Source organism: Manis pentadactyla, chromosome 1 (genome assembly GCF_030020395.1).
Source record: "Manis pentadactyla isolate mManPen7 chromosome 1, mManPen7.hap1, whole genome shotgun sequence".
NCBI lineage: Eukaryota > Metazoa > Chordata > Mammalia > Pholidota > Manidae > Manis > Manis pentadactyla.
In genome coordinates this window covers 169280759-169293923 of record NC_080019.1, presented here as the reverse complement: position 1 = coordinate 169293923, position 13165 = coordinate 169280759, and the positions used below count along the sequence as shown (strand labels likewise).

The following is a 13165-nucleotide window of genomic DNA, read 5'->3' as shown; positions in this document are numbered from 1 at the left end:
AAATTCAAATTAGTGTTCTTCTAGTTTTCCATTAAAATGATATCCATCATCAAGTATTTATCAGATGTCCATTTTTTCAGTATTCTATTGGAGCAGATTCCAAAAAACAAATTATAAAATAACAGATGCTAAGTATTTCATTAATAGGACTATTTACATAAAAATCTTCCTTTTAATATTTTAGTGAGACTTTATTTTTTTATAGGTTCACCCTGATCAAACGTACTTCACAGTAGCTGAAAAAGGAATTTTTCCAAAGATTATCATCTATGAATATCCTTCTTTGAGGCCCTACAGAATCCTTCAAGGTGAGTCCAGGAATCTTTAACATCCCATGATCCAGGTTGACAGCCGTCTGAAGAAGATGTAGCACTGTTGTAGCAGTGAGGGTCCTCCAGAGAAACAGAACTCATGGGAGAGAGAAAGAAGTGTATTTATTTACAGGAATTGGCTGATGCAGTTATGGGAGCTGGCAAGCCAGAAGTTCGTAGGACAGGCTGGCAGCCTGGAAATTCTAAGGCTGGAGTTGGTGCTACATCTTCAGGCAGAAATTTCTTCCTCAGGGAAACCTCAGTTTTGCTTTTGATGACTTTGAACTGACTGGATGAGACCCACCCAGATTATCAAGGATAATGTCCTTTACTTAAAGTCACCTGACTATAGATGCTGACTGCACCTACAAAACACCTTTGCAACATCTATATTAATGTTGAATAGAAAAAAAGTAACCATCACAATTATCTTACAATTCTGTTTTCCATGTAATAATTAATTTCAATAGTCAGGTTTTTAAAAAAGACTTCTTTTTTTCAGAGCAGTTTTAGGTTTACACTAAAATTGAGGGGAAGGTTGAGGGATTTCCCATATACACTGTACCCCCACACCAGCATAGACTCTTCACTAGCAACATCACTCATCAGAGTGGAGCATTCGTCACTGAGGATGAGCTCACATTAGTACAATATGATCACCCAAAGTCCTTAGTTTCCCTTAGTGTTCCCTCTTTGTGTTGTTTTTCCTATGGGTTTACACAAATGTATAATGAGATAGGTCCATCATTATAAGGCTATACAGAGTATTTTCACTCTCCTAAAAATCATCTGTGCCTCAGCTATTCATACACACCTTCCCTTGACAACTATGGATCTTTGTATTGTCTCCATAGTTTTGTCTTTTCCAAAATGTTATATAGTTGGAATTGTACAGTATTTGGCCTACTCAGAATGGCTGCTTTTCCTTGGATATATGCATTTAAGGTTTCTCCATGTCTTTTCATGGCTTAACAGCCCATTTCTTGTTAATGATGAGTAACATTCCATTGTCTGGATGTACCACTTTTATTTATCTATTCACCTATTGAGGGACATCTTTGTTGCTTCCAAATTTTGGCAATTATGAATAAAGCTGCTATAAACATCTGAGTGCAGATTTTTGTGTAGGCATACATTTTCAACTCCTTTGTTTAAATACCAAGGATCATAATTGCTGTACCCTATCATAAGAATATGTTTAGGTTTGTAAGAAACTGCCAAACTGTCTTCCAAAATGGCTGCACCATTTTGCATCCCCATCAGCAATGAATGGGAGAGAGTTCCTGTTGCTCCACATCCTCACCAGCATTTAATGCTGTCAGTTTTCTGGCTTTTGGCCATTCTAATATGTGTACAGTGGTATCTTGTTTTAATTTGCATTTCTCTAATGACATGCAATGTGGCACATCTTTTCACATGCTTATTTGCTTCAGTGTTTGTCTGAGGAGGTCTTTGTCACTTTTGAAGGATAATTTCACAAAGTTCCCTCTGGCTTTTTTCAGGAGTTTTTCTTTACCTCTTGTATTCTGTAGTTTTTTGGACTCTTTTCCTGGTTGGTGTTCTCTGAGATTCCTGAATCTGTCATTTGGTGTCTGACATTAATTTGAGGGAAATTCTCAGTCATCATTGTTTCCCGTATTTCTTCTGTTCCTTTCTTTCTCTTTTCTACCTGTATTCCCATTATACATAAGTTACATCTTTTTGTAGTTGTACCACAATCCTTGGATATTCTGTTCTGTTTTTATCAGTCTTTGTTCTCTTTGCTTTTTGATTTTTGAGGATTCTGTTGATACATTCTGTAGCTCAGAGATTCTTTCCCCAAGTGTGTTCAATCTTTTAATGAGCCCATCAAAGACATTCTTCGTTTCTGTTTCCATGTTTTTTTATCTCTAGCATTTCTTTTTGTTCCTTGTCAGGATTTCCATCTCTTTGCTTACATTGTCTCTCTGTTCTTGCATGATGTCTATCTCATCTGTTAGAGTCCTTAGCTTATTAATCATAGTTGTTTTAAATTAGCAGTCTGGTGATTCCAACATCCCTGCCATAACTGCTTCTGATGCTCGCTCTTGTCTTTTCAATCTGCTTTCTGCCTTTTGGTATGTCTTGTAATTTTTTCTTGATAGCCAGACATGATGTACTGAGTAAAAAGAACTGCTGTAAGTAGGACTTCAGTGACATGCTATTAAGGTGTTGGGGAAGGGGAAGCATTCTTAGTACTGTGATTAGGTCCAAGATTTTTAGTGAGACTGTGCCTCTGGATTGTGAACCTCATCAGCATTTCCCCCCCTTTGGTGGGACAGGATGCCTGGAGTGTGCTGGAGTTGTATGTTTCCTTTCCCCAGTGTCTTGCCAATGGGTTTCAGCCACAGGCAAATTCACTATGGATTCAATGAGATTGGAAAATGACAATGGAACGTTCTTGGGGTGAAAGGGTTTATATCCCTTTATTCCCAACATGGCAGGTCCATCACTAGAATCCTGTCCATTTCAGAGAAAGTCTGCATTCAGCAAGCTGTCTGGGCCTCTCTGCCATCACAGCTGTCCCAGTCTCTATCCTTGGCACTGCCACCACTCCAGTCTCTGCTCTCCTTCAGCTTTGCAGCCATGCAGCCATGCCACAGTGTCACCCAGAGCACTGGGCAGAGCTCTTTATATAGAGTCACTAGCAACATATTGCCCACAGGTGTGTAGTGAGTTAGCCAACCAGGGCCAGGTGAGAATCCTGGCCACAGAAACCTTCACTTTATCCATACCCAGGTTAGCTAGGCTCTGATAATGCTTCAGCCGATGGGCTCTGGATAACTAGTTTCCCCTGCTGGCAGACTTTATTAGGAAGAGCCATGTGCTCTCATGTATTTCAAATGTTTCTTTTTCCCTTTCCCATGCCTCATGCTTGAGGGTATTTTCCAGATATTTACTTGGGGAACCTGGTCAAGCTACTGGGTAAATCTCACAATATTTTGGGGGCCACCTTATGACTGGGCCCCCCTGGAGTTTTTAACTCAGAGTTGTGTACCCTGAGTCTCCAGCAATTTTGTCAGTTATAGTTCAGGATTTACAAGCGGCAGTGGTTCCCTCCACTCTTCCTGTTCCTGAGCCTCTGCTCTGGTAAGCTGCTGTGGATAAAGTGAAGGTTCCTGTGGCCAGGATTCTCACCTGGCCCTGGTTGGCTGGCTCACTACACACGTGTGGGCAATGAGTTGTTATTGACTCTCTATAAAGAGCCCTGCCCAGTGCTCTGAGTGGCACGGCTGCAAGGCTGCAGGAGAGCAGAGTCTGGAGCGGCAGGAGCCTCAAGGACAGAGCCAGAGGATGGCTGTGCAGGTAGAGAGGCTCAGAGGCAGAGACCAGCTTGCTGCATGCAGACTCACTCTGAGTGAATGGGGCTTTAATGATTGACCTGCCACTGTGGGAATAAAGTTGGGTATAACCCTTTCACCCCAAGAACGTTCTACTGTCATTTCTTTGGTCACATTGAATCCATAGTGAACTTGCCTGGGGCTGAAACCCATTGGCAAGACAGCTGTAAATCTCTTTATTCACCTGTTTGTCTCTCCAGTCTTGGGGGTTGTGGTCTGCCCTGTGTCCTCCCCTCTCTTGTGGATTCAGAAAGAGTTATTGATTATTTTTCAATCTGTTAAGCTTTTTACATGTTGTTAGGTTGATTTGTTGTTTAGGTGACTTCCAAACTTCTTACATGCATACATACCTGGAAACCTGTTTTTTCTTTGTGATTTTTTTGCTGGCAAATTTTAAGTTGTAGATATTTCTTTCTGCTATCTATCACACTTCTGTGTCCTCCTTTCCCCACTTCATAAAATGGAATATGTTCTCAGTTTTTCCTCATCCAAAATGTGATTAATATTTCTTCACCCTCCCCTCTCATATTGTGTCATTCATTCTAAAGCCAAGGGTGAGAGACAATTTTGATTTTGGAATTGTTTCTTTAGGGCATTCTTGGAATTATCCCACCAATATATATCACCAAGGGCTCTCTCTCTTTCTCTCTTTTAAAAAAATAATATACTTTTGAAAATGAAATGTTGTCCCTGTTCATTAGATTTCCATTCATCCTTTCAGATGGGACTGAGCTGAGCTATGCTTATGTGGACTTTAACAGCAGTGGCAACTTGCTGGCTTCTGTTGGTGGCAACCCTGATTACACACTGACCATCTGGAACTGGAAAGAGGAGCAGCCCATACTGAGGACAAAAGCTTTTTCCCAGGAAGTTTTTAAGGTTACTTTCAATCCTGACAATGAAGAGCAGCTTACTACATGTGGATCAGGCCACATCAAGTAGGTTGTGTGACCAATCAAGGTGCTAGTAGATTATCATAAGCGTGTTTTCTAGGAGGATCAACCAGCTAAAGATGTTTTTTCTGATGATGTTAACATTAGGATAATTTTTAAATGTGCTATTTTCAAAATTGTACTGCAGCTTTCCTAATTAGACATGGGGATTTTATTACTGAAGACAGCATAGATTTAAAAAGGGCTTTTAAATTTAGCCTGCTACCTTCTAGTAGGCTTCATCTCCTTAAAGAGTTTGTGTGTCTTACTAATATTGGCATGGTGTTTCCAAATTCACATTAAGCTCTCAGACCCACTGTAAAATTTGTTGTAGCAGTATTGTATCATGGACAAGTCATCTTGATGTCTGTGAATTCAGTCTTTACCTGTAAAACAAGAATTATAACAAAATCATTTTTGACACAGGACCTTCAGTACTAAATGATAGCCAACCCTACTCTTGAGCTCAGGTCTCTGACTCTAACTTCTATATTTTTTCAATATATCATACTCTGGTCTATATCCAGGATGGAATGATTCTGTCTCTCTCTATTTTTGTTCTACCCTGTCTTATGCATTTATTTAACAACCTTCTACCACTCTCCTCAAGCTGCCCATAACTTGATTCCTAGCGTCTCTTTATGAGAAAGATGTTTTTTACCTATCCTAAATTCATCTGATTCCATTTTAAACCTGGTCCTTTTCTTATTCGTTCATTAGAAATACATAATAATTGAACAGATTCTTAAATGTAATCTTGGAGGAATTATCAAATATAATATTCTATGCTAGCTATAGGCTACAAATGTCCAGTTCCTTACATTTTCCCATCATATAGTAAAGTGCATTTTTCTACGGACTCTATCTTTGGTGAAAGGTAGGCACTGACCAATTTCATGTGTGAAGTGCTATAATAAAAACACAGAGCATGTGGAAACACATGATCATGGGACATATCATAGCCTCAGAGGAGGATGTTGGTCATTGAGACTTTGGTTACAGTTCGAACAATGCTTCTGATACCATTCATTATATATTTTACATCCAGTCAATAGGCCAGACTCTTTTCTCTACATGGTTTTCATCATTGTGACTATTCATTCATTTAAACTATTAATAAGAAACTATTAATAATAACTAACATTTATGGATTCTATGTGCTAGGTACCATTCTAAGAGTCTTTCAGTAATTCTACTAGGTGTGTATTACTAACATTCTCATTTTGTATGTGAGAGAATGAAGGCACAGTGTGATCAAGGAAGTCACTCGAAGTTACACAGCAAATAAATTTAAATCTTCGGGGAAACTTTTATATCCTCTTACATAGTACTATGTAATAGAACTTTCTGCCAGGGTTGAATGTTCTGTGCTGTCCAGTCTAGTAGACACTTGCCACATGTAGCTGTTGAGTATTCAAGACAGGCTGGTGTGATGAAAACACTGGTATTTAAATATTATTTAATGTTAATTACTTTAAATCTAAATTACAATAGTCAAACTTGGCTAGTGGCTACCGCATAGCACAACACAACTCTAAAATATAAGAGTCACAAGACAGGGTATTTCTTTTTTGTCTGTTTTGCCCAATGCTGATTCATATTGCCTAGTATTTTGCCTGACAGATCAGTGATACTTAATACATATTGTTCAGATGAATGAATAAATGAATAAACAAATACTATGACATATGTAGATACATGGGAGATACAACTTCTTTGAGGTGTATTAAGTCTCCTTCTTGTTTGTTTGCAGGTTCTGGGAAATGGCTCTAACATTCACTGGTCTCAAGCTTCAAGGTTCACTAGGTAGATTTGGCAAAACAGTCACTACTGATATAGAAGGTTACATGGAGCTCCCACATAGGAAGGTGAGTATCTGCTATTCTACATAATAAAGTTTTGTTTTCAAGTGACCTTGTCATTCTTCGGTTATAATATGGAAGCGCATTATACATTCTCAAAAGCACTGCCAATGTTAGTAATAACAGATACCACAATCATAAATAAACATTTAATTTAGCCTCAGATTATCAATTTTAATGTATTTCTGTGAAATTATAATCCATATGTACATATCATTTTCAGTTTTTACTAAATATTATCTACAGATATATAAACTATGCAAGAATTTTAACTATATTAACATAGTGATACACTTGTCACTTTTAATTATGTCATGGAGTTGCTATGTTTATAATGTTTGTCTTTTCCCTCTCTTTTCTTTGCCATGATGCTCCAAGAGGACTTGCTGGGTCAAAGGTTATATACAGTCTTGTGGCTTTGGTTTTTATTGTTAGATTATTATTTAGGAAGACTGAGTCACTTTGCTGCAGCATCTGCAACACTAACTTTAATCTGTTAGTTTATTCTTTAACAGAGTTAGTTTATTTCCTCTCTTCCTCTGACAAAATTTATAGGCATGTTTCCTGTAGGAGTTTTCTATTAATATTGTACTTGGCTTCCTATTAGGATGAGTTAAATAGTGTTGTGATCATCCCAATAATAAGTAAATGCCAGCATATAGATACTACTCTGAGGAACCAAATGGTTTGTATCTACGTAGTGGAACATTCTCTATTCAAAATCACAGTAAATGGGAGGAAATAAAAAGCCTCAGGTGCTGGCTGAATTACATATCTAAACCTAGAAGATGATCAAATCATTCCAGCTTCAAATTCTGAATACTGTAAGAATTAAGCTAATATAAAGAAGATCAAAAACATGGTATGAGATACATCTCAAAAAGGGGAGAAAAGCTATCTTAAGTGAGACAGTCACAAAAGGAAATCTTTAGAGTTCAAAATAAATATCATATTTAGAGGGCCAATTAGAATAACACATTCAAGTTGGGAAAGAGTGGGAAAATTAGCTTGAGAAGTACGGTTGGGTCCTAGTGTATGAGGAGTCTAACAGCCACACAGAACTATCATACAATGGTAGAGTTGCAAATGAGAGAAATTGTATATACTTTTGGTCACAAAATGCCAAGCAAATTACAGGAAGGGAAATTCTGCAGTCAAGGAAATGAGTTAGGAGGAAGATGTTGTTTTCATCTAAGAAGTGGTCATGAGGGTCTAGACTTTTTCAGGACAAGTGGAAATGGAAAGCTAGATATGAATGGAATGCAGAAAGGAGTATTTTATAAGCTGTAGCGATTTTTGGTGGCTTTAGTTACTGGGCGGAGGAAGACAAGTCTAAAGATTATCACAAGTGGGCTGAGGCTTAAGAATAGGTAAAATAAATATGAACAGGTAAGCTGAAGAGGTAGGAAAGACTGGGTAAGGTCTAAGTTACTCTAGGTGAGTGGGAAATGAGGGTATGGAATCCCAGAGCAGGGCCAGACAAGGATTAGATCAGTTTCCCAAAGGGCATTTCATGGAACATTAGCCTGCACAGAAGCCCTATGAAAATAAGACTTCCCTAGTCAAATTCCTTTGTATTTGGAAATTCCTTTTGGTGATTACCAATGAACATTTCTGCATTAAAGCTCCCATGGGGTCCTAGAGAAAATAAACTTGTTTGACTTTATCATAGCATATGTCTCTGAGGCAGTGTTAGTTAGAATAGAAATTTTAAGTCACAGTGCCTGGTTTAGAATCCTGACTCCTCAGGGTAATTTTGAGCAAGCTACTTAACTGTTGTGTAATTTAGTTTTTTCCTTTGTAAAATGGGGATAATAGTCAGGGCTCCCATTGGCCCATATGGTTCCTTTGTGTGAATGAGAAAAACTGTCTTCTGGGAAAATAAAGTACCCAACCCGCACAACTGTACGTTGTATCCCCAATAAATGTGTCCAGTTAATATGGTTTTTAGTATTAAATAACTTAATGTATGTGAAGTGCTCAAGCGGTGCTTGGCACAGAGTCTTCACCCCATTAGATTACTTATTGTGGAATACCAGGTAAACATCCTAAGAACTCGTGTTTCTCAGTGCTTACTTTGGGAGGTACAGGATTAAATGTATTAATATTTAATTAATGGAATGGTTTCAAATGATTATTCTTGTTTGAAACTGGATACTGTTATTCTGTAATCTGAGTTCAGTAAAGGCATCACAGCTCATCAAACGTATTGTAACATTTGATATTATCATTCTTAAAAAGTAGAATCTTCTCTGTCAAAAACTTTAAACATGTCTCTGACTTCTAACCCAGTAATTGCATTCCTGTTCTGTGCCTCTAAGAGATGTACAAAGAAATCTGTTACAGATACACTTGAAAAATTACCAGCTGCATCAGTCTAGTCACAATGTTGTAAAACTATGTACAACATTAGGAGGAAATATACTAAAATGTGTTTAGCGGTAGTTTCTGAGGTAATGAGTTTTCACTACTGTATTATTTTTCTTGATTATGAAAGTAAAAATTTTAAGTAATATTTAAAAAATAATTGTCTTCTCCTATTTGAGGCAGAAATATACATGTGTCTGTTTTAATGCACATTCCCTCCTTTCCACGTACCTGCTAGGTGCTGTCAGGGTCAGAGTGGGGCAACATGCTGGTTTGGGAAGGCGGCCTCATCAAAGCTGAGCTCTGTCGAGCTGAAAAGAAATCCTGTCACCAGGGCCCCATTAACCAGATCATGCTGGATGAGGGCGAGGTTATCACCGCTGGGTCCGATGGATGGGTCCGGGTGAGTGCTCTTGGACACTTGGACAGTAGCACCACAGACCCTTGCAGATCACCCTACTGGCTCTATCAAATTTTTATTTCTCACAAAGTTCACTTTATGAAGGAGATCAAGCCCATTAATGACTCCCAGGGTCAGCTCACTTTAATAATGCTTCTCTTGTGGTAAACCCTTAAATTCTAGTCAAAATTTACAGCATCTCAGCACTGAAAGCTTCTGAGGGGAACTTTTGTAGTTTTGATCCCACTGTTGAAATAGTAGCTTCAGAAAATGAAAACCCACATAAGCACAATATAAATAGTGGACACAGGTGTTCTTCCAAAATGCCTGGTATGAATAGGTCATTTCTAGGGACAAAAAACCCAAACATTTGTGAGCTATTTTTTATTGAGTTTGCAAATTAGAAATACACTCAAAGGTGAGCCGATAGGTTTGCCTGTAGATGCTTCCCACCCCTTGCTCCTTACACCAGTGAGCTCTCTCGTTCTCACCTTCAATACTCTCCTGTCCAAAGTGTGGGACCACTGCTCCAGCATCTGAGTTCCCCTGTTGTTCCCTTGCTGTCACACCTCTTCTCCCACCCACCCATGTGGTTGTTCCCTGCTCTTGCTAGCAAGCCTGGAGTTCTGTGATTTGCCTTGTGTTCCCCTTGCTATGCATTCCTAGGGGGGGCCTTTCATGAGACAGTGGTAGTATGTTCTGAACATTCTTTAGGAAGTATTATTAGCAGACTGTGTATTGTTTTTAAACAGTCTGGTCACTTCGATACCTACTGAGCTCACTATTTCTAATAATTGTTTAAGCCATATCTCCCACAGTCTGTCCTCTTACCATTAGCTTTTTGAACTAAAGTATACAATTTTACATTTACCATATTAAATTTAATCTTGTTAGATTTTACTCATTGCTCTGGGAGGTGCTTATGTCCTTTATTTTGTTATACAGTATATTCACTATCCTTCCAAGATACATGTAACCCTAAAAGTCAAAATACCAGGTGGAGGAAAACCTCAAGAGAAAAACAGATATTTCACAGAGGATACTTTCCTGAACACTGCTAATTTCTAAGCTTGCCTCCCTTTACAAAGTCTGTTGTATTTCCTCACTAATCTCCTTTAATACAAGGGCAACTGTGATAATTTATTATCCCCCAGCTCAGAACAAAATCCCAGGGGTTGACTGTTGGCTGGTGTCCTATGCTTACTCATTATTAATTTTCATGAAAGAAAAAGAAAGGACTTTTGAAAAAAATGGGTGCATTTTCTGGCTTAGAAAATATAAATTCAGAAGCTGGAGATTGATTAAAGTATTTTCTTATTAATTTTTTAAGATATGGGATTTTGAGACAATAGACACTGCTGACACTACAGATGATACTGGATTGTTAGAGATCGAGCCCATTAATGAACTTCAAGTAGACAAGAATGTCAAACTCTTCTCTATGATAAAAATGAATGAAACTGGAAATAACTTTTGGTTGGCTCAGGTAAGTCACACTCCTCTCTTGGCTCTTTAAAACTGGCTGGACATAAAATTAGATTCATACTATAATTTATTGTCACTAAAAGTCCATTTTACTATTAAGACTACTATTGATACTTCAAAGAAGAGTTCCTGAATTTTGGTATTTAATAGACCTGTATTTCGTGTACAGATAACCACCTAGGGGTATTTTTTAAATATTAGATTGACTAAAAGTATCATGAGATTGCTCCGTTTATTGTGCAGGTGTGTTCTAAGCTGTATAGAAGTTGCTTTTGTTAAATTTCAATCTGACTTTAAAATATATGTAAGCTTTTGGTATAATTGTCCTTACTTTAACTAGATCATAGGAAGAAAGGTCTTTCAATCTGATGAGAGTTCAAAGTAAAAGAATGTATTATTATGTATTTAATTTTAATTTTAGGATGCCAGTGGAGCAATATGGAAGCTTGACCTTAGTTTTTCAAATATTGTAAGTTGCTTGTTTTCCTTATTTTTTCCTAATTTTCATAATAAAATCCATTATTCTTCTTTAAAAGAAACTTTTTTTTTCTCCATATTTGATCACTGTTCCCATCAAATCCCTGAGTCCTGCTCCTGAGAATTCTTTCCTCCTACCTCCCTCCTGTTTGTGATTTTACAGGAAAAGGCCTATCTCATAGGAAAACCTGCCAGAAAAGTGACAGTGCAATGCCTAACACTGTATAGTGCATTACAGTTTTCATAGACAAATGGCATTTCCATTTATGTTTATCTCGTGTGACCCTCAGACCTGCCCTGCTTAGCAGGCAGGCAGCTGCCATCATCTCTCTGAGGAAGAAATGAAATTGGCCTTCGAAGTGACTTGTGCCAAATCACACAGCCAAATGAAAGGCTACTACTCTGTTTCTCCTAATTCCAAAGTCCAGCACTCTTTGAACCTATTATGCTTTTTCTTACATTCAGTGTATATTCGGTGAAATATATGTATTTCAATGTATATTCAGATATAATATCACATGTGTTATAGGGTGCTATTCGTGTCTAGTTAAATTTGACCTTAATTCTATGTCAACTTATCTTTGAGATCTAAGGACCTCTGTCTTTTATTATCAGACCCAAGATCCAGAATGCCTCTTCTCCTTCCACTCTGGAGCCATTGAAGCTGTGGCTGTCTCTCCGCACACTTACCTCATGGCCACTACTGCCTTGGACTGTGAGTAGGAACTCTTAATGAAAATGTATCTGGCACTTTTTCTTTTGTGTTCAAATACAATTTTTTATAAGTGTTTGATTAAAAGCATTTGAGAATTTCTCCAAAAGGGAAGCCTCTTGATGCCAGGGAGGTAAGTTTTTTCAGAGGGTCACAGGGGAGAGAACCCAAAATACCACAACCCTGTGTACTGAGAGGAAGGACACACCAGTAGTTACTCAAGAAAACGCTGCTCATTTTGGTATTATCCACAGCCGTGCCTTCCTTTTCTTTCCAACTCCTCTCTCCTCCATTTACCATGAATCTGTGTGGACTGTGCAGGGGGGGAACTGATCCAGTCAGTCATCAGTTGTTTTCTTTATTCTTCAATGTTTACAAACTACCTGGTTGAGGGTAAATGGATACATTATTTTTTCTATTTGTTTTTACTGAAATGTGGTTGATATACAATACTATATTGGTTTCAGTTATACAACCTAGTGATTTGATAATGATTTACATAGTAAATACTCAACATGATATGTGTAGTTACCATCTGTCACCAAAGATATTAGAAAGGCTCCTAGATCATTAGTTGATCATTTGTGAAATTTCTTGTTCTATTGCTCAACATGTAAAGTGAGCCAAAGTTATTTAAAAGATGCTATGTATATAATTAGTTTATTTTAAAACTGTCTTTCTATAGGTTCTGTTCGAATCTATGATTTTGCTAGCAAAACTCCTTTGGCTCAAATGAAATTCAAACAAGGAGGTACGGCCCTCACTTGGGTACCCCAACTGGTGAGTCTGTTATTATAAACGAACTTGTACTAGAATCTATTGGTCAATATGATATATCAGTGCCAATTTTTTTTGGAAATGCAGATATTTTCTGACTCTGGGTTTTAGAGAAGAATAAACATTTTAATTTAGGATTTCCATCATGTTCTAAGAGAATAAACTATCATGACTTTGCTATTGTGGTTTTGGTCCCATTTTAATTAAATCGATTTTCATGCCACCTGCTGATTAGTAATAGTTCCATATTGCAAACTAATTACCCAACAGAACTTTGGGTATCCTCTATCTGTCTGATTCTGATTTCATTCATTCTATTTATATTTCCAGTATGCCTATAATGTGCTGGGTCTTGTTCTATATTCTGGGAATATAGCAATGAACAAAAAGACAAAAATACTTGCTCTCATAATTCTTATACTCTAGTGGAGACAGGAGGCAGAGATAGACAATAAACAAAATAAGTAAAATATGTGATATGTT

General features: G+C 37.7%; 1 protein-coding gene across 3 annotated transcripts in view; it reads left to right on the top strand.

Moving 5' to 3' along the window:
* Nucleotides 1–13165, top strand: part of CFAP44 (cilia and flagella associated protein 44) — a 98881-nt gene that overhangs the window by 15374 nt on the left and 70342 nt on the right. For all 3 annotated transcript variants that reach the window (XM_057502638.1, XM_057502641.1, XM_057502629.1), the window contains exons 6-13: nucleotides 206–308; nucleotides 4392–4608; nucleotides 6356–6470; nucleotides 9070–9234; nucleotides 10562–10717; nucleotides 11138–11185; nucleotides 11809–11908; nucleotides 12591–12685. In XM_057502638.1, the coding sequence (XP_057358621.1) occupies nucleotides 206–308; nucleotides 4392–4608; nucleotides 6356–6470; nucleotides 9070–9234; nucleotides 10562–10717; nucleotides 11138–11185; nucleotides 11809–11908; nucleotides 12591–12685 (999 nt within the window). The remainder of the gene's footprint in view (nucleotides 1–205; nucleotides 309–4391; nucleotides 4609–6355; nucleotides 6471–9069; nucleotides 9235–10561; nucleotides 10718–11137; nucleotides 11186–11808; nucleotides 11909–12590; nucleotides 12686–13165) is intronic.